General features: G+C 33.2%; 2 protein-coding genes across 2 annotated transcripts; both read left to right on the top strand.

Annotated features, from left to right (window-relative positions):
• Window positions 1-454: 454 nt before the first annotated feature.
• HELRODRAFT_108613 (hypothetical protein) lies at window positions 455-10694 on the top strand. The gene is made up of 13 exons (XM_009033170.1): window positions 455-655; window positions 3764-3909; window positions 4286-4330; window positions 6603-6712; window positions 6845-6924; window positions 7066-7194; window positions 7686-7730; window positions 7823-8017; window positions 8447-8533; window positions 8758-8867; window positions 9110-9175; window positions 9931-10106; window positions 10251-10694. Exons 1-13 carry the CDS (start codon window positions 613-615, stop codon window positions 10498-10500), a joined length of 1482 nt encoding a protein of 493 aa, XP_009031418.1. The 5' UTR covers window positions 455-612; the 3' UTR covers window positions 10501-10694.
• A 1948-nt stretch (window positions 10695-12642) lies between these two features.
• On the top strand, window positions 12643-26853 carry HELRODRAFT_70969 (hypothetical protein; the record flags this gene model as incomplete). Its single annotated transcript, XM_009032950.1, has 27 exons — window positions 12643-12702; window positions 14148-14261; window positions 14696-14794; window positions 15151-15285; window positions 15627-15697; window positions 15962-16044; window positions 16255-16324; window positions 16510-16693; window positions 17086-17203; window positions 17491-17608; window positions 18020-18182; window positions 20167-20241; window positions 20371-20515; window positions 20748-20827; window positions 21133-21234; window positions 22805-22924; window positions 23176-23273; window positions 23398-23576; window positions 23911-24147; window positions 24397-24437; window positions 24660-24843; window positions 25188-25335; window positions 25438-25513; window positions 25583-25666; window positions 25728-25976; window positions 26344-26646; window positions 26728-26853. Coding segments are annotated over 27 exons (3462 nt in total), but the record flags the coding sequence as incomplete, so codon positions are not given.
• Between the last annotated feature and the right edge of the window lie 311 nt (window positions 26854-27164).

Genomic DNA, 27164 nt, shown 5'->3' with positions numbered 1-27164 from the left:
ACACAAATATGCTTTATGAACTATTCATGTATTTGTTCAAGCTGTGATTGAATTTGTTTGTATTTGACAGCTGGTTTAATGAATCAATAGAATCAACTTATCAAGTTTTTAGTAATTTATGCTTCACAAAGAGATATTTCATGTTTTGTTACGCAAACAAATTATAGAACATCCAAATTTGTATCGTGTATTTTGTTGAAATTTTAAAAGCGTCATTTCAATATAATCGAGGGACGTTAAAATTTTTGTAACGATATTTTTAATTCAGTACTGCCTACGTTACTAAGAAATTATTTTTTGATATGCAGATGTCAGCCTATTTCATTTAGACAGTCACTCAACCGCTGATAGATGCATAGTATAGGCACAGACAAACGCTTGTCATGCACTCTACGAAGGCATCTGCTTCATTATAAATAGACCTGACCTGACCATATAATTGACCTGAAATGTGTCAACAAACTAAAATTTTAGCTCTTTCCATTTTTTGCGTTTGGCAAAAAGTTAACCAAAAAAAAAATCAACAAAGAATAAATTTAGTGATAAAGAAAGATAACTTAATCGAAGTAAAAAAAAATTACGGTATTAAAATGGTGATATGGTGAAAGTTAAATGATGATTTTAATTGCACTGATTCTCATGCTTTTCATGAAAGGTGAGTCAAAATTAAACAATTTGTTACATCACTCCATTCAAACAAACATGAGGCAATCTAAGCCATTATCCTCATGTATTAAACGCATGACTATGGATGTATTTATACATGACCAATTAGTAAATGAGATTTTATTCTTCAAATTTTTTTTCTAAGATATCAGTAAAATTGTAATATAAATTTATCAACTATCACACACACACACACAATACATACAAACCAAACAGCATATAGAAATGTGTGAATTATTTTTTTTTTAAGAAATAATTTTGTAAACACTTTGTCGTTTGTTAGATAATATAAAATTGATTCGGTGTGGTTTTCAAAAATTGTCATTTTCATTTTTTAATGTTTGAAAAGCGATCTTGCCTTTGAAGGCCGTCAGTCACATCAAGCCGCATCATAATCATATCGTAGTACATCATTCCATCACTGTCACTACTTTTAAAAATAAACACACATACACCGCACACACCCACGCACGCACACACGCACGCACGAGTGTACGTGTGAGTTTCCAACGTGTGTATGCATGTGTATAATGGTTTAACATTGATAGTTTTCAGTTTTTATAAACATAAAATGTTTCAATATTTAGAAAATTTAATAAACATTATTTTTCAAATAAGATGACGAAGACTAATGCCCAATGTCAAACAGATTTATCACGTTCAGTCCTGACAACTAGGAGCTTTCATTATTTTCAATCCAAAACGTGTTCTCCATTTTTTTTTGGTTTAACGTGGCTGTTGTGCAGCGTGTGTGTACATTACATGACGACGCAATCTATTTCGAAAACTGTTATGTGTCTATTTTATTATTTATTAACAAACCGATAGGTGAATTTCGGGAAACTATTTCACATCGTAAATGAAATTTGTGTGTTGTTGATACCTCTGGACTGGACCAATGAAGAGTTTAATGGACCTTTAACCCTTTCTCAACCTTGCTTTTATTTTTTCCTTTCAACGTGTTTGAAATTATTTCATTCAGTTGATGTCGTTATTGATTACATTTTACAGCCATTCCTTTATAGCTTTTATAGCTTTACAGCTAAATATATTTTCAACACATTTTCAAAGTAAAATTTTAAAGTGTTGCGATGAAGTGATATTGATAATGATGATGGTAGTGGTGGTGATAATGGTAGTGATGATATTATTGAGTTGTCATCTGAAAAACATCCTGCAATCGTGACAGTTTGTTGTTTGTGCAGCGTCAAGATGAGCAAACATGGCAACTCATTAAAATTTTACTTCAATTTTTTTAAATATTTGTTTTCTTTTTATTTCAAACTTATTTTTATTTTTCAAGATGGAACCTTTTTTGAAACATCCTTAAAATAACCTTTGTTGAATTTTTTAAAATGTCAGCGTTGGATGTGGCGAGAGTGAAGTGCCCAAAAAAATTTTTAAAGTGTTTTTCAATAGTTCTCTTTAAAAAAAACCTCTGCAGTGTTTTGGTTCAATTGGGAAAACGAGTATTTTTTCATCATTTTCAAAAGAAATTTTTGGTGAAAGCCGTTTAAAAGTAAAACTTTTTTTATTAAAATCAATTCAGATTAGTTTTTGATTACCAAAATCGGCTGAGCAATAAAAATATTTTGATCAGAGGTTAATAATTAATTAAGTTCAATGTGTATGAAAAGTTAAAATTACATAAAAATTTTAAAAACTATGATCATTTAATTACGATTATTTTATTTGGTATTCAAAATATAGTTAAAACTTTCAACAGGACAAAAAAATATTTCCAATTTATAAGTATATAATTTTTTTCATTTCACACGGTTCAACAGCCCAACTAAAATCAAATCGTTTGACTGCAATTTATGAATTTATTTGTTGTAAATTACTTGGAATTGTAATTGCTAATGAGTACCGACAGTTAGGGTGGTTGAGTATTATAACGTAGATGCATTCAGGTGGTGATGTTTTTGTCATGTGATATCCCTCGCCTGAGCAAATATATCAAATGTCTTCATCTCCTCGCTGTGGATCAAAAACAGGCGGACGTGCGTTGTTTTAATAACGGTTAAAACAAAATAGAACAACAGTTATGAGAACATTTATTTTGTAGAAAATAATTGTTGTTGTTGTTGTTGCTGCTGTAGCTGCTGCTGTAATTGTAGTCATTCGCTGATCGATCGATCATTCTCTTCCCTTCCCAGTCTCTCCAGATTGGGAAGAAAATGATCTGCTACCATCTTTGCGGCCTCCATCGGGCGCTCACTCAATCCAGCCAATTGTGCACCGAGACAATACCTGCCCCTCATCTCTTCATAGATGTTGAGTTGATTCTTCTTGTTCACCGCACAATCTGCATTGGTTTTTATTTATTAGGCCAATGCGTGCTCTGTAGTCCCGAATATTCATGTGATGGACAGTTCTAAAACGATTGAGGTCTGTTCTTGTTTGCTTGTCATGTTTCTTCTCACAGAAATTAATTGCTGTAGTATAAACTTTTCTACATCTATCATGCTGTACAGCCTTTCCTGGTATCAACTGATTTATTAACATCTGTGTTATATCTTACGTTTTTAAAAAGAAAACAGAAAAGGCTGTCAAAAGAATTTAAATATTAATATCTTCTGAAAAAAATTTGGATAGCTTCTTCAAAATTGTTGCTAATAATTAAAACTGCATTTTTGGTTGAATAATTTTTTTCAAAATTTTTACATTAACAACATAATAATAAAAAAATTTTAGAAAAAATTTAAGAAGTAATGATGTTATGTTCGAAGTTGCGTGTCCACCGCACAAAAGACCTCACTCACGCCTTAACATACAGACGCATAGATTTCAATTGAAAACTTTTTCCCCAGTTAATTATTTTTCAAAAATATTTTTGAATTGCTTGAGGGTGTTAAATTTGTTTCATCATGTCTTGCCTTATGTCTGAAGCCCAGAAGCGCTTTTGCTTTCACATTAGGGTGATGGTTTATCGAGCCACTTTGGACCACTGTCAATTTTTTAAATCATCGATTTTTCAATAACATTGTATAATTTTTTAGTTTTTATAAATACAATTTTTCATATCACAACTTTTTCAGTTTTTTCTTTTATTTCAATTTTTTATATAATTTTTATTTATTTTGGTATATGTAAGAATCGCAGCAAGGCCGTGAAGAGAAAAGATTATTGAACACGTTATTTGCTGATGGGGCGTACAACAAGTTGGAGCGACCTGTGGCCGACGACAAGGAGCCACTGATCGTCAACTTCAGTTTGACTCTGCAACAAATCATCGATGTGGTTCGTTCAGTCGATTAGTTTATTTATTCATTCGTTTGTTCGTTCGTTCATTTGTTCGTTTCCTCATTCATTCATTCATTCGTTCGTTCGTTCGTTCGTTCGTTCATTCATTCATTCATTCATCTCAGTCTTCATTCTTGACTGTCTTTCATTGAAATTTAATTTCACCGTCATTCAGTTTTATCAAAGTCATTCAAAATACCTCAGACAAGTTGCGTTTTTTATGACTAATTGTTTGAATTGAAAGCCGTTTATAACGTTGAAACGTGTCATTTTTTAAGCAAACAACAACAAAATCACAATCTGCAACGTATGTTTGACACTTGAAACTTAGATGGTAACCATTTTTTTGTTATTTTTGTTGATTTCAAAACAGGATGAAAAGAATCAAATCATCCACACGAATCTTTGGCTAAACATTGTGAGTTCGTTAGAAGCATTTTGTCTAAAATTCACTTTTATTAGAATCAATTATCACTGAAACAATGTAATTGTGATTTTATTATTAATATTTTTAATATTATTTATTATCATTTTATTTCCATTATTCCACAGGCGGTTTTCATTGCATGCACTTTTCAATATCAATTTGTGTCGTAAATATTTTATGTTTGCATTTTATGCTTGCTTGATCCTTTGTGTTGGCCAAGGAATTCAATAGGATCTCCTTTAATCATTGCTTTTTAAAATCATTTTGAGTCACATAAACAAATTAATCAGTCGTAAGCTTCTCTTTCTTACCTCCATACCATATCCCATCATTATTATTTTTAAATTCTTTGTTTTTTTATTAATTTGAAGAAATTTTAATGAATGAAAAATCAAAATTGCTGAAATTGTTATTAAATAAATCATAATAATTGAGATAAATATTTGCGTGCCGAGATGAGCACCATCGCCATTCTTATAAGTGCCGTTATGTTGCTATGGTAAAAAATTAACAAATTCCGTTGGTTGTTGGAATAGTTGATTGCTGAGATAAATGATCATATGAAAAGAATGTTCTTGAATTTCAATTTAATGTTGCCATCGTGAAACTCGTTGTTGGTTGAATGATTGAGTTTGAAAAAATATTCCATCAACCAATCACTCACTGACTGCAATTTGTTTAGAGTCACGTGTCTGAATATAAACTCAAACTAACAAATATAATAAACTTAACAGCAAAACGGGGATCTCCATGCAATCGAACCATCGCAATGCAGCCTAGGATGAAACGTTTATTTGAAATTTGAAGCCGCACACCGGCTTCATTTCTACTCTTGGCAAACATAATTCACTTTCTTTTTTAATGCGTTTGTGTTTCATCTTAATTTTTTCTTTGAGACTTTTAGAGGTTTTTTAAGAGAGTTTTTATTAAATGCCGAAAAGCCAAAGTATGTAATGTTCAAAGGGTAGAGTTGTCATTGAGCTATCGAATCTTGAATCGAATCATCTGTAATGAAGCATTGGATATTAAACAATAAATGTTTAGAAGGTTTAACGTTCAATGGTTTTTGCCGATTTTGTAAGATTTTTCGTTTATAGACCATTAAAATGCTGGGTGATAGTTAAAAATTTGAAGTTAATTAATTAAAAATTGACTGAATTATTAAGTTTTAAATTTGTTAATTAATTAATTAGTCTTAATTAACGTTTATTGCGTATTTTAAAGTTAAGACTTTTGCCATTCATCCCAACGTGCTATAAATTGTCGAAATCTTTAGCATATCAGCAAGATGCAAGAGGAGGTTCCTTTAAAACATTTACGTAAAACACGCAAACATGAGTCACGCAGACGTCTGGGTTTGTTATCAACGCTGGAACGTTTGTTTAATTTGCCCCAAGCTATCACGCGATATCTCGTAATGCATGTCAGATCTGCAGAATTAGAACGTATTTTTCAAGTAATTAAATTAATTCAGCATTTTTAGTAAATATCAAAGATAAAATATGAATTTTTCTGAATCGTAAATTGGATTAAATATTTGGAAAACGTTTTATGATTTTAAGAAATTAAAATTAAAATCTATCAAAAAGTAATATAAATTGAGAAATTTGAGTTCTACAATTTCGTTAAGGCATAAATAACAAATGTTTAAAAATAAAAATTACTTTCAATTTATACTGGCAAAGAAATCTTAACAATTTTTGGTTTTCACAGCTTAAAGTTTTTTTTTCGTGTCTTCAACTTTTTAACCTGTGCTCGTTTCTATTTCCACTTTATTATTTAATTATTTCTCAAAAACTTCAAACTATCAAAATATTAATTTGTTACTTACATGCATTCTATTGTCACTTTGTATTCAAATACATTCAATTAATTCTTTAGAACGATTTAATAAATAATTAAATAGCGAATAAGGCTCTTGGAAATTTGCACCCAAAAATATTTTCACGCGAACGCAATGTAGCGCAAACAGGCGCGAAGAAATTGTGACCCGATGAAATAAGCACTGACATGACAAGTGTATTTAACAATCGATGATGGCAAACATGAAAAGTGGCTTATTGGAGAAAGATGAACGTACGAGTACGTGTAGTCATTATTCTCTACTCTTGTTTTTCCTATTTGCTCAAGTAAAAATTTATTCCACCACATTTTGTTTGCGTTCTTTATTTAATCAAAATCTTTAACTTAACAAATTTTAGAGAAAAAAAAAATCAAAGAAAATTATTTCATTGTTATTTTCACTTAAACGTTTGCTTTTTAGAAATGGAATGATTACAACCTAGTTTGGAACCCGCAAGAATATGACAACATATCAAGTTTAAGAATTTCCGCCAATCATATTTGGAGACCCGATATCTTAATGTACAATAGGTCAGTATTGGCCGTTTTATCATTTGTATTTGCAATCAAAGTGTCGGAGATTATATTTTCTGCATGAAACTACCAATCGTCCAATGGTTTATAAATACAACTTAACTATATAATTATTACTGAATGAAACAGTGCCGATGAAGATATTGACAGTACCTTTCCGACGAATATCGTCGTATCTTCAAATGGTAATTGCTTATGGGTTCCACCGGGTAAGTCCTGTCGCTATCTTTATTATGATGTCATCGCTGTCATTTCGTGTCTTGTTAACAACAAAAATATTGATACATATTAAAATTAAGAAAGCTAAGAAAAACGTGGCTAATACAGAAAAACTTTTAAACACTTCCAAGGGATGTTTGCCAGCACGTGCAAAATTGATATCAGCTGGTTTCCATTTGATGACCAACGATGCAAGATGAAGTTCGGCTCGTGGACGTATGATTCCAGTGGCATTAATTTGATACTGCAGAATGACACTGGTGGGGTTTTTATTCACATCTGCATTTACGACCAAATATTTTGATAGTTGTAATTAGAAGAAAATTATAGCAATCATTTTTTTTTTCAAATGAGCTGATGGCTTAGAAGTGGGTTACTTGATTTGTTGTGATGTTAAACAATGAAACAAGTGATAAATGCACAGCAAAATAACAAAAAAGTTCGGCTTGAGTGGTGTTTGAAATTTAAACGCTGGCACGTACTTGTTCGATGGTCATATTTAGCACTGAACGAACGTGTTTATATCGGACTATAAAGTTGGTCGTAAATAATATTTTGATCTCGACCGTAGCACCAGCCGGTGTTTGTGTCAGATTATAATGAATAGATGTTTCTAGAATGAACATAAATGCCCGCGAACGCGGAAAAATATTTTCAGTTCATCAAATCGCTTTTTAGATATTGATTGGGCTTTATGAATGTTTCGATACATCTAAACGTAATTTAAATGAAATACTATTCCATCAAACAGGTGACGTTTCTAATTTTATCCCGAGCGGGGAATGGGATTTAATAGGTGAGGTTGCGAATGACATTGACGTTGACATTTTAACAGATTTTGTTGCAACAGGTTATAAAATGTCAATACTGGATGATGAACATCTGTAGGCATGCCTGCCAGTCGTAACGTCCTTTCGTACGATTGCTGTCCCGAGCAGTACATTGACATCACGTTCGTCATCCACATACGAAGGAGGTTTCTGTACTACGCGTTCAACCTCATCATCCCCTGCATCCTCATCAGCTCCATGGCTCTGCTGACGTTCACTCTGCCGCCTGACGCCGGAGAAAAAATTTCGCTGGGTTGGATATTTATTTTCATACATTTCTTGCTATTTCATTCGCTAGTTGTTCATTCTACACATTGCGGCAAGACGGTGTAATGGTTAGAGACGCCTGTTGCAAGTTGCGGTTTACTGGGTTTGAATGCAAAGAGAAATCTTACGTGATGTGTGTTGTACATTGATTCACACGTGTTCGTATACGCTGTGTTTGTAACGTGAATGTCTGTTTGTGAGTAAGTTATAAAAGATGAGAGTCGTTACTATTATTCGTTAGGTTATAAGCTAATTGTTAAAAGTTTTGTAAGTTATTCGTCAGATTGGACTTATGTAGTTTTTTTCAGTTTAGTTAAATCATACTGATTCCATTATTTTACCCATTTGAGCAAATTTTTACTTTCATGCTTTAAGCCTTTATTTTAAATGAAAAATCGGTTTAAAAATGACGCAGGTGTAACAGTGCTTCTTTCCTTGACTGTCTTCCTGTTGTTGGTGGCTGAGACGATGCCCCCCACCGCCGATGCTGTCCCACTCATTGGTTCAACTTTTCTGACATTCATAATCGAAGTTGATCGTTAAATAATCTTCTACCATTCCATAATGTTGCTAAATTCTTCACCGTTACAAGCAATCTTTTAATATATGGTGTCATTATTTTGGATAAGCAATCTAACTTGATGGACTATATTTTAAAAATCGAATTTAAAAAAAAATTGTTTCATCGTAGTACATTAACAAATGTTTATATTTTTTTTTATGAAGGATCATATTTTGCCGGCATCATGTTGATGTGCTCCCTCTCAGTTGTGTGCACGGTGCTGGTGTTGAACTTCCACCACAGATCACCCGACACCCATGGCATGCCTAACTGGGTAGGTAGAGGAAGATTAATGATGGTGGATGGACGTTAAATGTGCCCATGAATGATCTGTTCTAACTCGCATCTCCAATCACAAAACAATATAAATTATAAAACTTTATTCAATGTCGTAGATTGTTATTTTAAATTTATAATAAAATAACATTTAGCTATTTGACTGAAAACTGAAATTAGCTTAGATGATAATAATTATTTTCAACTTTTTGAAATTGCCATCAAATTATGCTCGTGCAGGTTCGCATAGGAGTGTGTCAGTGGCTTGCTAAAGTTGTTCGTATGAAAAGACCAAATTTTGAAGAAGTTGCACAAAGCCACAATTGCAAAGATTATAACGATTACAACTGTTGCTGCAAAAAAAGTAGCAGTAACGTTGGAAAAGCTTCAATTGCAAAGAACCTGGAAGAAAACATTTGTAGCACCGGCACAGAAATTTTCGCCACGGACAGAAGGACCAAATTATCTGGACTAAATTTGAAAGCCCAGCGACCAAAATTGTCCAGAAATCTGTCGACTCAAAAATATGATTACTCAAATGGCTCATCCGGTCATTACTTCGTGGAGGACAACACCAACTACGATAGTTACGCTGAAACTGCCCTAAATGAAGCAATCTATCCCGGTGTCCTAGCTAATAAGGTAAAAAAATTTAATTAGTTTTTTTAATAATTTCATTTCAATCGGCTACAACTTTTCTAAAGGTTGACGACAGAAATCTAATGGACGATCAAAGTTCTGACGAAGTTCTTGCGGAAAATAGTTTAACCGGCAACAAATATAAGCTGTTTTCAGCGACATCAACAACCTTGGCAACTGCAACTTCAGTTGACGACTACATGCTGCGACAGCTGCCACAACATCCAACACAACCAGAGCAGCAGCACCATTCATTCCAGAAGCAGCATTCAGTATCTGTTATGGATTACGAAGATGAGGAAATTTGGACTCCAAGAAAACAGACCGGAATCAATTTAACTTATAGCAACATAAAAAAACAACAACCACAGTTTCAACAAAATGTTTGCATCAACAATTTCGATTCAGAAAATAAAGCCAAGAAAAAACACGACAGAGCAGTTTATTACAAAAACACGAGTGGAAAAGAGCGACATATCCTGGAAAATAATAAAACTAATTTGAAGGAAAATATTTTGTTAACTAACAAGTTATATTCCCAAAGAAAAACTCCAATCTCTGCAAGATTTTCTCCAACGACAGTGAGGAAAACAACTCTGTTTGCTAGCAACAACGACATTAACACTTACAAAACAACTCCAGAAAATATTAACAGGAACTTCGCTAAAGAAAATGTGTATGATCACCGTCCAGACGTATTTCCATTTTTACCTGTAGCAGAGTGCGGTAGACAGCAACAGAGTCTGCAACATGAGTCGATACAGTTTTTAGCAACAACGAAAAGCGAACAACTTCTGCTGTCAATACTGAACGAGTTGAAATTTGCAACGAATAAAATTCGAAACGACGACATGCGCTGCGACATGTGCAACGATTGGAAGTTTGCCGCAATGGTGGTCGATAGGTTGTGTTTGTGGCTCTTCACCGTCTTCACCCTCGGTTCAACTGCCATCGTTTTTCTATCGGCACCGCACGTAGTGAAATACGACTGAGTGATCTGATGGCTCATCTTACTGGATGCTCACTCGATCGCTTGAAAAATAAAATGATCATTCGTGACAACCTGATTCGTGAAGCTAATTATTTATTAACACTATGTTCAACTTTTTATTTAATTTTATGTTTAACTTTTTATTTAAGAGTGGTTAAATTATATGTTAAATAAAAGTGAACTATTGTTATTTTTATATGATATCGTTAAAGATACGCTAACCAATGGACAGCCTAACACCACTTGATAAAATAATTTTAAATGTACCAGTTCAAATGAATGGCTATATTGAAAAACACTAAACAAGTTCTTTGAGATATCAACTAACAATGCTGTTAATTGTTTAAATTATTTTGTGCCAAGTCCGTGTTTGTCTGTTGGCTTCATTCAGCACTTAATAAAAAAAATATATACATTCGCTTACGATTGATTTTTGTTTTTTGTGAAATTTGTGAAAAAAAATTTGTTTATTATTATTATTTATTAATTTGTCATTAATTTGCATATTGTCTGAGTTTTGTAATTATAACTATAAAGACGATGTCTTAATTTTAACGACGTCATACAAAGAAAGTCTAGACTAATACATTAGAGCTAAAATTAGACCTTAGAAAGGATTTGGTTGACGTTTCAGAGATTTAAAAAATCCTAGCTGATGTTTTGTTTAGTGTGAATGATTTTTTACAGTCTTAAAAATGTTCTTCTGGTGGACAAAAGTATGTCTTCCGAAAATAGTATATTTGGATTAGACATGGGTAAGTTGGTTAAAAATTGAAGATTTGAAAAAGTTTTTAAAACTTTAAGAACCACAACCAAAGTATTTTAACCGTATTATTACGACTTTGTTACCAAAATACTAAAATTTTTAGTCAAGATATATATAGATTTAACATACATTTTTTTTAAACGAAGTTTTAAAAAACTCAGGAGGACTGAATTTTTGTTTTTTAGCTTGTAAGCTTGACTGCGAAAAATTTTTAATTTTTTCCCACGAAACAAAATCGTCAAACGTTGAAAAAATTTCTATAAAAAATTCAGAATCCGCCACTATATACGTTATATATTACAACATACGAATAAATTCCGCGAATGCTTTTGCCAGACACACGCGCGTGCGCGTATTTACCTACGTAAGTAAGGCATTGTTCGGAACGCTTGGTTGCGTTGGAAACGGCTATATACAAATCATTTCCAAAATTTGTGATCATGAGTAAATGCTTTGGCGTGTGCTATTTCTGCTGTTTATTGTTGAACGTTTTGTAGTCCTTTCTTGTCCTTTCATATGTTGAATATAAGTTCATTGTTTAAACGCTAAACTGTAAAATAATAGATATTACAAAATAATCTTGATAGTTTTCATAGCTAAGTAGATTTTGTTGATAAAAATGTGCTGTTGAAATGTTTGCGGGTGAAAAATATAATTTTGCTCTAAAAATTGTTGTATAGTTTATGCATCCCAATTACATAATGATGAAATTTATTTCAATTAAAAATCGAATGAATGTAATTATGAAGAAATAACATCAATGATAATGTCATCGTCATAATTGGCGTCACTCCAACAACGTAACCGCTTCATCAGGTAACTCATGTAATGTATTTTTGTGAGAATGGGGAACCTCTTTAACAAGAAAAAGTTAGAAGGTGAGTTCGGCTACTTATTTTAAAAGTAACTTGTATTTTATTATTTCATTAGAAACTATAATACTAGTTCTGTTCATCAATGAAAGACTTATTTATATGCGCTTGTTATGAACAATTGTTGAGGCAGATTGATTGTTGTTTGCGTAAATGAAAGTTTATGTATGTTAAAAGTTTTTTATTAACTAGTTGGAAAGCAAGATTCCAAACGAAAGTGTTCATAAAAAGTTGACATTATTCAGAAATCTGAAGATTAAAAATTAATAGGAAAGTTGAATATTCCTTAAAAATTTATTGAACAAATCTACAGCAAAAAATTAATTTTATATTCTTAATAGCGTATATAGAAAATCAGAGGTCAATAACTGAAGATAAGTTAGAAAAATGAAAGGCATATAGAAATGACATACAAGAACAAAAACTTATTATTGTAGAGTTAAAAGTACCCTATAAAGTAATAAATTATTACATAATTACCAAGTTTTTCATTTCCTCAAATTAAGAAATAACTCGAATAGTTAGAGCCAACGATCCACTGTTCAACCAATCCTTCCTGTACCCGGTTTGTTCATACGTGCTATTTATTTTCCAGTTTTGTTTAAATTATTGTGGTTATGTTAATTTTATTGTTTGAAGATTATGTTAATTACATTTTTCATGTTAACACGCTATTATAGTGCATAGTTGAGATTTGTTAGCAGTTTTAGTTACAAAATATATTTCTTCATAATGAAATTTTCATCTTCAACGTCGTGTAATTTAGTTTGAAAATTTTGAATTTAGTTTTAATATAGTTTGTAGTTCTGGTAGAAATTTTGGTAAAAAATAACTTGTAACTTTTAGCAAACTATCATATCAGATTTCTAGATATTACAAAAATTGATTGCAGCAAACATTTCACTCCTTTTATACCTGCTTTTTCTTGTACTGCCTTCCATCTATTTAAAATGCTACCTTAAAGTTTTGCACAGGCTTCTTAAAATTTAATTTAAAATCAGTCGACATGCAAGATGAACTGCACTAATTTTGTACACAGGAAGGAATTGCACTCAAATAAGCTTTCATCAGTTATGTGACAGACTTTCCTGGACGTTTTCTCTTTTCAAGTGCGCTGTGTTGATTTCGACTAAAATCATCAGCCGTCTGTGACATGTATATCAAATTTTGAATACTTCTAAATGATTTCTTGGCAGAGCTGAAAAGTTTCAATGAAATTAAAACTTAAAAAGTTCTTTCGTAAACTATTTTTTGACAACTCGACTACTTAAAGTGGCGCTTGGGTTTCGGCAGTGAATTATAATTCGCTTCAATTGAAACAAACACTGCCATTTGGTAACAGGGGTTTGAATGGCAAAACGCTAAACAATTTTTTATGCATACCAACATTTTTGCTATCTTTTCTTCATATATGATACATCAATATTTTCATTGATCGCAAAATATATGAAAAATCTCGTCACTTACCTTGTCAATAATTTTGACAAAAGTTTTAGGTGCAACTTAAAAATTCATTTTAATGACGTTATATGCATGACGCCAGATTCATACATACACAACACGTTGACGAACCACGTACCTGTGCAATCGATTTATACTAGGTAGCCTTACGAACTTCTATTGTAATTATGCGGCAAGTTGAAATCAATTCACATTTAAAAGATTGCACGAAGATCAGAATTAACAAATTTAAACTAATAAATAAACGGAAATAGCGCTTTCCAAACTAACTGATTGATTGGTTGATTATTTTTCATGATCAGGGGCTGCCTGTTTATCAGGAAATTGCTTTAAATAAACTCTCCCGCCTTAATAAAGCTCAAAAGATTCAACAGACCAAATTATTTAATAACTGTGTTGTTACTATGCAAATTTTGCCTAATTTCATTTTTTACAACATTGATATTAATTATTGAAATCTTAATTTTTTTTAAATCGTACTAAAATCTATTTAATTTTTTCAAATGACATGTTTATTACCGGACAATCAAACGATTTTGGATCTTCCAGACGAACGTAATAAGGACGTCGAAATACAACATCATCACATTCTTGCCAAAAAATTTGTTCGAGCAGTTCCAAAGAGTGGCAAATGCCTACTTCCTCTTCCTTCTTGTTCTGCAAGTTTGTTTCACATTTCAAATTTTAAATTTGTATTCTAATACGTACGCCAAGTAACCATATGAAAAGTTTGGTTGTTTTTTTATTATATAACCACTGAAAGGTTTGGTTAGCATGCGTGAAGATGAAGTCTGTTATATTTTTATCTATTTTAAAATGTTACAAATTCTAACTCACAACGCAAAATATAGTTTGAAAAATTAAATAACGATAAAAAAAAGTCAGTTGAGGATGTCATTTTTTAAAGGTCACCAACTCCCTCGTCCCTTGTTTTCGCACGTTCTTTAAATTATAAAATGTGGCGGCGTATAGTACATCATCATTGTAATTTTATTTTTAGTTTACTGAAAACTTTTAAATTAGTTAAATACAGATGAAGTAATACAAGTTAGAACACGCATATGTTGATTTAACATAACACCATGCATGTTAAACAGTCCATTCCTCAGATATCTTCTCTCACATACGTCACCACGGTAATTCCTCTGCTGTCAGTGCTGTCTGTTACCGCTCTGAAGGATCTATACGACGATATTGTTAGTTTATTGCTATTCAATAAGTTGTCCAGTGTTGTGGGCATGTTTTGCGTTTGGCTTGCTTACCTGTCTGGTGTTAGTATTTTATACATTTGGGACTAAGGATAAAGTTCAAACATTATTGATGCTACAAATATTATGATGAAATTTTTTTTGCAAAATTGAAAAATGATTCTTTGCTGAATATTACTAATGAGGCATCATCAAGCAATTTTGATTTACCTCAAGATTATACAATTATCATCTCACTAGAAAGATTTCAGAAGATAAATCATTTCACCACATTTGTTTGTTAGCAAAGTTCATTAATATTTCGTTTGAAACCACTTGCCACACCCGACGTCCATCTCAAACAGCAAAGACACAGAAGCGATCGCAACATCAACAATAGGATATGCAAGGTGGCACAAAATAATGGATTCATCGACGTTCAGTGGAAGGAGTTGGCCGTCGGAGATGTCGTTGTTCTCTTCGACAACCACTTTGTTCCAGTTAGTTTCACAATATATGTACATCGTCTCATCTGGAATGTTGTGGTAGCATTTAAATTTTAGTTAATAAAAAAACAATTCTTTTCATATTTCATATTTTCATATTTTAAAAATCACAATGAATACCTTCATAAGAATAAACTCAACCAAAAATGTTTATTCAAACAAAGCTATGCGTTTCAATCAGTTTCAATCAAAATTTTCAATCATTATTACGACACTTAATAACACGAAAGAAGCATTTTCAACCTCTCTAACTTATAACATTCAACCATTGGGAATACTTTTTGTAACCTACCTGATGGATATAACGAAACTCTCGCGATCACGATACAATGCAGGCAGACATGTTGCTGCTGTCTTCGAGCGAGCCATGCGGGTTGGCTTACGTTGAAACGGCTGATTTGGACGGGTGAGGTGACATGAGAAATTTAAAAACATTTTTTTCTTGTTTCTAACTGCCTTCACGAAATATCAGCGCAAATTATTCTTCATGTGTGAATATATTATAAAATATTTTAATATTTTATTATTTCACATTTTATCCCAGTTTAATCATTAGAAATTGGGCTATTAAAATTTGATTGCCTTATTGATTAATTGGTTAATTAATATTTTATTTATATTAATAACAATTAATATACTGCAATGTATTTTAATCTGATCGAACGAAAAGTGAAACAAACTTGAAGAACAAACAGTCCATGCTTTCTACTTCATACCTCAGTAATGACGTCAGCAAGCTGTCCCGTTTTAATGGTTAGTCTAAGTTTGCATTACGCATCATATAGTATAGAAACGAACTTCCGTGTCTTACCGCGAATCTAGGGGGGCCGGGGAGAGCCATGGACCCCGTTGGGAGCAGTTTTTAAAAAACAAAGTCTATAAAACTCGGTTTTTGCACAGCAAAAGCATCTTCCCACCGTCAAAATTTTGAAATTGTTTGAACAATTAAATGTAACTAAACAGGACTAGTTGAATGTGACCCACCAAATAATGTCCTCGATAAATTCAACGGCAGACTAATCGTCGAGAAACAGTCCGAACTTCAACATAACTCCTTAACAAATATCGAAGAAATCAATGAGTATGTTATATTTAAAAATCACAAAAATTAACTTCGACAAGCATATTAATTGCGACAATTACAAACAACAGAGCGATCGACATTAGCGTGAGCCAGGATGTGAGCCACAGCAGCCACAACATCAGCCACATCAGCAGCAACGAATCACACGCCATAACAAATGGAAACATTCTACTGCGCGGTTGCACTCTCCGCAACACTAAGTGGGTCTCAGGACTGTTGATCTACACTGGGAAGGACACCAAGCTGATGAAAAATGCAGGCAGAACAATATTCAAGAGGACGCATATAGATCAATTAATGAACAAACTTATAATATGGGTCAGTTTGGCTTTCAAGTGTTTTTGGATTTAGGTTTTAATTTTGTTTTACTAAATTTTTTTAAAATAATTGTAATATATACGCAATAAAATCTGCAAAGCTCAGCAAAAATCGGGACTTTTGACAAAGAAAGAGGAAATACAAAATAAAAAAATTGTAAATAAAACTACCGGAGCAATAAAAAAAAGCTTTTAGCAGCAGAGTTGTCAATGAATTGAACAAATTTGAACAAGAGGTTGTTATCTTCAAACACCGCCAGCAACTTAAAGACCAGCTGTCAAAAACACTAAAATTCCAGAGCAGTCTTATTACAGACAATTTACGTTGCATACGTATCTGCATACCCGCAACTGCAACATGTTATTTAACGACAGACACGTCTTCTCCTACAGATATTTTTCTTCCTGCTGTTCATCTGTTTCATCTGCTGTATCGGCTGTGCCGTGTGGGAATTCAACGTCGGATTCTACTACCAAGTGTACCTACCTTGGCCCCAATACGTCCCAGCCTGTTAGTTTCCATTATAACATTTGTGGAAATGTCCTGATTTTGTTACTGCTTCACTTTAATAATCGTCACTTATATTTCAAGATGAACGTGATTAGGTTAAGTACCTGGAAGATTATTATATACATTGTTAACGATTTTATTCAACCAATAGGTTATGATATCGTCAAAATTTTTAATTATAGCATCGTAAACATTTTGCTGTTTAAAAAAAACTATTAAGTTAGATGTTGCTTGTATTTTTTAAATACCTCATCGATGCATCACTCGCGTTCAACTCCACTGAACAGCCGTCCTGCGCTCTGACCACAATGAGAAACTGGCAGGAGTCGTTGTGACATCACTTCTCGTCTTCCTCTCCTACATCATCATCATGAACACTTTGGTTCCAATCTCTTTATACGTTAGGTGACAAAAAATAGTAGCTAATTTTATTTATTTTTTAGTGCAAATTAGACTGAAATATAAAAAGGTTTTAAAGGCTTTATCAACTTATGGTAATTCACATCAACTCTTTATAGCAAGTAGGACAGGTAAGTGTCAACTTATGCGGCAAGGTGGGTTAACGAAATTTTAAAATAGCGTCGCAAACTAGTGCTTTAATGAATTAATGAATGAACATATGTGAATACTTCTAATAAAACATTATTGTGAGAGAGTCATGGCAGGTTTGAATTGTAAATAAAAATCAGGAAAGGATTTCTTTCAGGGCTAAGAAATTGTAGCTACGCATTCATTGATGAATTTAATAAAAAAAATCATTTAAAATTTTCTAATCATGTCTTTAAAATGATACATTCAATCATTTTCAATATATAGCGTAGAGATAATAAGGTTTACTCAAAGTCTGTTTATAAATTGGGACATCGGAATGTATCACAAGCAATCTAACAAGGCGGCCAAAGCGAGGACCACAGCTCTAAACGAGGAATTAGGGCAAATCGAATACATATTTTCAGATAAAACTGGAACATTAACTCAGGTTTTCATGAAAATGCTCATGGATATATAAAAATTAATTATCAATCAAAATCTTAATTTGTCACAAAAAATTACACTGCCCAACAGTGTTTTTGTATCTGAACCAAAATTAGTTGTTTCTTATGTATTTTCACCGTCTGAATCCGAAAATGACATTAAAAATTACATATTAGCTCTAGTTCAAAAGATAAAAGCAAAACTCTATCCTCAAGAGTATAAATTTTTATTTTTTGGAAAAATTTTTTTATCTTTTTTTATTTTGCCTCTTGGCTATCTATAATGCTTTATTTATGGAGGCACAAATGAAATAGAAGAAGGAAAAGAAAGCCAGCCTTCCACATCAAATGATTCTGATTTTGTGTCAACAGATGATGCACCACACAGATGGAGTTAAGCAGAATTAAGTGACCTCGTTCGAGATCTTGACTTGTCACTGGAAATGGCAGAACTTTTAGGGTCTAGATTAAAACAGTGGAATCTTCTCCAATCTGATGTTAAAGTTTCCTATTTCAGAAAACGGCAACAAAATCTTCTTCGTTTTTTTGAGAAGAAAAATAACCTTGCTGTTTGCGTTGATGTCTATGGATTAATGTATTGTCTCAATTTGAATTATGATCCAAGTGAATAGAGATTATTCATAGATTCATCAAAGCTAAGCTTGAAAGCTGTATTACTGCACAATGGAAATCATTTTCTATCAGTTCCTATTGGCCATGCAGCTCACATGAAAGAAATTTACCTAAATATGAAAACTCTTCTTAACTCAATTACAACGAACACAAATGGAAAATTTGTGGTGACCTAAAAGTATTCCTAAAAGTATTGCCACACTTTTAGAAATGCAATTAGGCTATACTAAATACTGCTGATTCTTGTGTATGTGGGACATAGAGACAAAATTACATATTACACACAAAAGGACTGGCCTGCAAGAAATCTCAACAAAGGTGAAAAAAATTTTGTTGCTGAAAGATGTACTTCTTCCATCCATACACATTCAGCTGGGTTTAATGAAAAATTTTGTCAAAAGGACAAATATGGACAGGCTTTTAAGTATTTAAGAAACAAATTTCCAAAACTAAGTGATGCAAAAGTAAAAGAGGGTATTTTTGTTGGACCATAGATACATGAACTTGTGAAAGATCCTGCATTTGATGAAGTTTTGAAGGGGCAAGAAAAAGAAACTTGGGAATCTCTCAAGGGAAAGATTTGTGGATTTTTAGGCCACAGAAGAGATGATAACTACATCCAATTGTTAACAGTACTTCTGCAAAAATGCCATCAACTAAGACGTAACATGTCCTTGAAGATTCACTTCCTCAACTCACATTTAGACTTCTTTCCACTTTGTGGAGCTGTTAGTGATGAACATAGAGAAAGGTCCCACCAAGATATTTCTGTAATGGAAAAAAGATATGAGGGTCGTTGGAATGAAGCTATGCTTGCAGATTAATGTTGGTTTATATGTAGGGATGCTCCAGAGCTCGCATACAGGCGGAAAGCAAAAATGGCACAATCGCGCGAAAATATTCCATAATATTCTTTATATTTATTATTTTTCATTGTTTAAAACTGTTAGAATGTAATCTTTATTGAAAAAACTAAATGCACTTTAAATATTATTAAAATAAGTAAATTATATGTCATATTGCTATGTTGTGAATAAGCAAAACCAAAAATTTTGTTGTTGTATATCTCAGAAACTAGAGCTAATAAAAAATTTTTGTTTGCATTTTCGTTTTTCTTACCCCAAAATTAGTATAATTTGACTAAAAAAGTTAAGGATACAAAAAAAAATATTTTTTTTGTTGCCCAGTGTTATTAATTGCAGTTGAAAAAGTTAATTAACGTTGATAAAGCGGCTGTTCATTTTACTGATATTAATAGTTTTCATCCAAAACTTTTATTCATAATTAAAGCATTAGTTTTGAATATGAACCATTTTTTTGTTTGTTATTTATAATTAATAATTTTAATTCCGAAAGAATATAATGACGTTCAAGCAGTGTTCAGTTCTCGGGATAAAACACAGCATTGAAGATTTATTGAGTTTGTACGGGGTATGTATATTTCTTCAATTATTATTTAAATTTTGCAAACATTTATTCGTGGTTCACCAATAAAAGAAACAACCTTTCAATACCTAAGAGATAATATGATATTTTATAACATGACAAAAGCCAAAACAGGAAACCAACGACAAACGCGAGGCCAGCAACCCTATCATTCCCTATGGCAATGACAAAACTTTTCTGAAAAACGAAAAAAAATCCATGATTGAATTTTTCCGCGTCATTGCAGTTTGTCACACTGTGCTCTCCACTGTTGACGGAGGTAGGTAGGTAGGTAGTCTCGTGTGGTATTCATTCTGGGCATGCCTTGTCTTGTTTTTGTTTCTTCTCTTTTGCTTATTGGTAACATGAGTTTTTGGTAATCATTTTAAGAAGTTTTTTGCCCAAAACATTCTGTTTGAGGGAAAAAATTAATTTTAACATTTCCAATAAGCATATAATATTTTTTCATATTTAATTCAGTTATAAAATGTTTTTAATTTTTTAATTTTCAGATAAGCTAACTTACCAGGCACAATCACCTGATGAGTCAGCATTGGTAGAAGCTGCCCGACAACTTGGCATTAAGTTCTTGGTGAAAAAAACTTTGTTCACCATATTTAAGCATTAATTTATAATTATAAAATAATTTTACTCTTTTTTCATGTTGAAGGTATTGAAAATTCATATTTGTTAGCCCAAAATTGTGTTAATAGCAAATGATAAATTTGTAAAACAAATGAGAAAAACTTCATTTAGGTTATTTCGTCTGTTAGTTTATCTCGAAATTATGGAGGAAGTTTCCGACTATTGTCAAAATTTTGTTTTATAACGAACTACTTTGCCTCTGCCAAAAACTTGATGTTAAATTCTCTCTTTTTTTACTTTTTTACGTTGCAGACACGAACGCAAACAACCATCACGATTGAAGTGTTTGGCGAAGTTGAAACGCACGAACTCTTGTGCATTCTAGATTTTGACAATGATAGAAAGCGCATGTCGGTTAGTTAATGAATTACACACACACACACACACACACACACACACACACACACACACACACACACACACACACACACATGCATACATACATACATGCATACATACGTACATACATATGTCGTCGATTTGCAATGTTCAAGTGACTGACAGTGGTTGGTCCCAGGCTCAGCTGCCGGTGCGATTTGGTGGGCTGGGGTTGCTTAGCGTGGTTCAGCTGGCTCCCGTTGTTTATAATTCTTCTGCCGCTGCCACTCTCGACCTGCAGTCTTCCCTGCTCCACTGGTTTTTTCGTTGCCGCGATATTCTTCCCCCAGTGTCCGCCCCGGGGGACCGTACGCACGTCCAAATTTTGAACGAAGAATATAAAAAGATCTTTCAAAATTTGTTGTCTTCATGCGGCGACGACTTTTCCACCGCTCGTTTGTTGGCCATGTCCAGCGTTGCCAGCTGTGGGTGGTTGAGATCGTGGCCTAACACCTCTGTGGGCACCAGGCTTGACGACGAGTCTGTGAGATTTGCCATTGGCTTCAGACTTGGCCTGGTCATTCAGAATAAATACACGTGCCGATGTGGCGCTGGGGCGGACGAGTTTGGGCACCACGGTTTGGTTTGTCGCCTGGGTGGGGGCCGTCAACTACGTCACTCAGCGCTAAACGATTACATTTGTCGGCTCTTCTCCAATGCTTCAATCCCGGTTCTCAAGGAACCATCCGGCATTTCTGCGCATGATGGTAGGCGCCCGGACGGATGCACGCTTTGGCGTGGGATGTTACGGTCCCTGGCACCCTCGCCGAACGATACGTAAACCTGACAAGTAAAGAATGCGGTTTGGCCGCGGCCAGGGCAGCGGAGGAGAAAATGAAAAAATATGGGAACGCCCTCCCCTCGATGGAATTCTTGCCAATATGCATCGAGGTTCTTGGCCCGATGGACCCCAACACCCTTAAATTTCTTAAAGAAATATGCAAAATGATCAGCGTCAGATCAGGCGACAGCAGGGAACTGTTTTTCGCAACTAACCACATTTCGTGCTTGTTGCAGCGGTTCCTGCGTGTCTGTGTGCTTGAAAATATCCAACTGAATGCCGACATGTGCAATTAACGACAAATCAAAGTGTTAATCCATTTGTTACTTGATGTTTGACGGTTCAGTGTCACTCATCATGTTTTGGTTTTAACATACATACATACATACATACATACATACATACATACATACATACATACATACACACACACACACATACATACATACATACATACATACATACATACATACATACATACATACATACATACATACATACATACATACATACATACATACATACATACATACATACATACATACATACATACATACATACATACATACATACATACATACATACATACATACATACATACATACATACATACATACATACATACATACATACATACATACATACATACATACATACATACATACATACATACATACATACATACATACATACATACATACATACATACATACATACATTTGAAGACATTTTCTATAGTAAATGAACATGTTTGCCGTCCATCAGGTAATATTGAAGAGGAACAACCAAATAACATTATATTGCAAGGGCGCCGACAGCAAAGTGCTAGAAAGGTTGGACGTCTCCTCGAACAACATGATGAAGATAACTGAAACACATCTCAATGTTGGTTGCTAGATGACAAGAAATTTTTAAACTTAATTTATTATTTGTTAAGCATACAGGTTCACTGCGTTTTTTTTAAATAATTTTTTAAGTGTTGATTTTATTTAGATTCATTTTTAAGCAGATTATTATTTTGTGAAATATTATAAAAATCGTAATTAAATGTTTAACATCACGTACGCCAAACCACTTCAATTATGAAAAAGCAAAGTAGGGGATTTAAGTTTATACATTATGTTGGTTACATGCAGGATTACGCGTCAGAGGGGTTGAGAACTCTTTGTCTGGCGGTTAAGAACATAACAGCCAATGAATATCGAGTGTGGCACGAAGAATATCACAAGGCGAAGTTTGAAAATATTTCTTCCTTACTTGTTAAATGAAAAAAATATAAATTTAAAACAAATTATCAACTATACAAATTTAACTAAAGACAAAATTGTTGAGGCTAAATTATAACTATTCGTTATTAGCACGACAATTTTGAATCGAGATAAATACGTCAGCGAGGCCTGCGAGAAAGTGGAATGCAATTTGACGTTGCTGGGAGCGACGGCAATCGAGGACAAACTGCAGGATGGAGTCCCGCAAGCCATCGCTACTTTGAGGTTGGCCGGAATCAAAATCTGGGTTCTGACCGGAGATAAACAAGGTTATTAACAGTATAGAATTTGTCCATTAAATATTTGAAAATATCTTTTGGATACGATACGGTCGAAACTTAAATAACAATGTTTCGATTCGATATGCTAATGAAGCAAAATTTTAAAAATATATTTGGTGGAATGAAAAAATGTGACGAACATATCTCAAACTGATCACCTTTCATGTTCACCATTTAATTTCTTCACTGCAAATATTAACATCGTAACTTGGAATGATTTTCTCTGCAAAAATATTAAAGCAACACTTGGCCCATTAATTTAAATTATGCTTTTTAAACTTTTTCAACACCGATTAGAAAATAATTTTTTTACAAAACTCAGAAACAGCCATCAATATAAGTTACAGTTGCAAATTGTTGTCAGAGGAAATGACTAAAGAACTGTTCATAATCGACGGTGATACACAGAACGAAGTGAAAAATCAGATAGAAATTGTCGAACAAACCTTCAAAAGTTACTCAACGAATGAAGAAATCTCTTCGAAACTTACCAACGAATATTATCCACAATTTTCTGGAAAATCTTTTCTTGAAAAATGGATCACAAGATTTACGTCAAGTAAAGAAAATGTCCTGAAAACTAATAACGGTAAAGAGAAAAACAAAGTCAAAAATTCAAACGCACCTAACATTCATGAATCCAGGCCAATTATTATTGGCGACAACCGATCCGACAGTCTAAAATCCGTTGTTTACGATTTTGAAAATTTGGATGAAGAAAACGATCAAGCAGACAAAGATGGGTTTGTCGTTTCAAATGCACTGTCGCCCTCTGAGGTTTTATCCAGTCCTCTTGCTTCTCCTGAAGGCTTTCCTGATTTTGCGCTGGTTGTTACTGGCAGCAGCTTGGTTAGTAAGCACATTTGCAAGATGATTGGTAAAGATGTATTGTAATAATAATCTTTTTTTAGTGTTATTTTTATAAATTTTATTATAATGTTTTTGAATGTTTGCTAAAAGATGTAAAATATATAACATACTTGTTTTTATTTAATTAAATTATTTAAATTAACTGGATTGAATAATTTTTATTTATCAATTTTAACAATACTTTTTGCAACAATTGACCAGACGCATCTTCTGTCAACTGACCTCGAGGAGAAGTTTTTGAAGATAGGATGCAGTTGTTCGTCGGTCATCTGCTGTAGAGTGACACCGCTGCAAAAGTCGCAAGTGGTCAATTTGGTGAAAGTTCACAGGAAAGCTGTAACCTTGGCCATTGGCGATGGTGCTAATGACGTCAGCATGATAAAAAGTATGCTTTGTTCTAAACATCATCCTTTGTTTAATTGTCGATCTAGATATTTTATAATGAATCTGAGTAACCAAAACTCAAACATTAAAAGTTTAATTACAAGTCTTGAAATGAAATTTTTGTCATAAATTGAAATCAGCTAAAGCTGAAACAGTTTCTTTTTCACTTTTCAGCGTAATTTAACTTAAGAATTAAAAATTTAGGATTAATTTCAGTTATTAATTAAGATCATTATTTTAAAAATTTGTTTGCCTTCTATAAAAAATTTTTCAACAGAATTGGAATATTTATATAAGAAAATTAGTTGGCAAACGCAGAAATTGAAATGTAACAACTTGTTATAGGCGCTCACATCGGAGTCGGGATAAGTGGTCAGGAAGGAATGCAGGCCGCACTTTCGAGTGACTACTCGTTCGGACAATTCCGATACCTGGAAAGGTTGTTGCTAGTTCATGGTAGGTGGTCCTACATAAGGATGACCAAATTTTTAAAGTTCGTATTACGTTTAATTACAACCTTATATACTCGTTCCATCCAATTTGCTATTTCAAAATATTTTGAATTGCTATGAATTGGAAAATGTTTAACTTTCAGATTCTTTTTCTACAAAAATTTTGCATTTACTCTCTGCCAGTTTTGGTATGTCTTTTACTCAGGATATTCAGCTCAAGTAAATTTGGACATTTATATTTTTGATTTTTTTATAATGATATAATTAACGCTAATGAAAATCTTTCAGACAATTTACGACCCCTTTTTTGTGAGTTTCTACAACTTATTCTATACATCATTGCCGATTCTGGCAGTTGGCGTATTTGAAAAGGTTAAATGCAAAAATTTGCATCACGATATATAATTAAAATTTTGATGAAATTATGTAATAGGACAGCGATGATGAAATTTATCAGAACTACCCTAAATTGTATGAACCGGGTCAGAAAAATTTGTACTTCAGCAAGAAGTCGTTCGCAAAAAGCACCTTGGAAGGTCTTGTAACTTCATTCGTAATATATTACGTAACTATGCTGACGATGATGCATTTAATCTCTGGTGACGGAGGCACGGAACTGTCGGACGCAAATGGTATGGGCTTCACGATGTCCTCCACTGTCGTTGTCGTTGTCACCTTTAAGGTCAGATAACTTGTAAACATGTTAAACTTCATTAAAATTTAATTTTAAAGTATCATGTGCCAGCAATTTTATTCTGGAGAGATTTGATTGATCAGTCTGTCAAAAAAATATGTTTTTTACAGAATTAATATTCATGCAAATGTTTTGTTTTATATTCTATTCAATATTTTATTTCCAGTAACTTTCAATGCCTAACTGACTAATTAACTGTTTTAAACAGTTTTGAAGTCGGATTGTTAATCACTAAAAATACAATTTAGACCGTGAAATACAATTTCTAGCTTTTGTAATTGATGTTTCAACCATGTACATAAAATATTATTATAGTATTACACTAGTACATTATATGATATTATGATTTCAACAGTGCGCATTGGAAACGAAACATTGGACGCTTATCAACCATTTGTTCATTTGGGGAAGTTTGGTATTTTACTTTCTCTTCAATTTTATTTTCTACCTTCCTGTGTTCAAATACAGTTATGCTGGAACTTTCACAAAATTGGCATCAAGTCCGCAATATTGGCTCTCTATGATGCTATCCTGCGCCATATTACTGATACCACCATTTTTGTACAAGGGTTACTGCGCGGTTGTTCATCCTACCTTAGCTGAGAGATTAAGAATCGCTTGTAGAAAAAACAGAAGTAAAGTTAAACCGGCGTTAGATGTTGGCCTATCAGATTCACAAACAAGTCTGTGCTCATCCACGACGAGGTCGTCATCAGCGTCGAAAGAACCCTTCATCGAGAAAATGTCAGCCCGACCTTCCTCGAGGTCATCCAGGCCACGATCCGGTTACGCATTTTCCCATCAAGGTGGCTTTGGTGAATTGATAACAAAGGGATCAGTTTTTAATCTAAGGGATGGTCTCTGAACATTATGAGTCGGTTTTCAAAATTATCTGCTTATATTTTCAATGACTAACTGGGTTTATATATTTTTTAATAGCACTTGATATTATTGGTTTTGTTAATTACTTTTCACATTATTCTCATTTGCATTAAAGTTAAATCTACCGGTTGAAACATTCTGTCAAAACAAATGCACACGTTCATTAATAATATTTGGCTCACATGAAAGTAGTGCTTAAGTTTAAAACGTTTATCTGACTTGTTTGCTGAACGTTCGCATCTAATCTTCGACAGCATTATCTTTTATGATCTCAAAGTTCAAGTTGATTTGTTT

This window comes from Helobdella robusta (genome assembly GCF_000326865.2).
Source record: "Helobdella robusta unplaced genomic scaffold HELROscaffold_9, whole genome shotgun sequence".
NCBI classification, from domain to species: domain Eukaryota; kingdom Metazoa; phylum Annelida; class Clitellata; order Rhynchobdellida; family Glossiphoniidae; genus Helobdella; species Helobdella robusta.
Note: the sequence above shows the minus strand (reverse complement) of the source record. Positions and strands in the feature narration are given on the sequence as shown.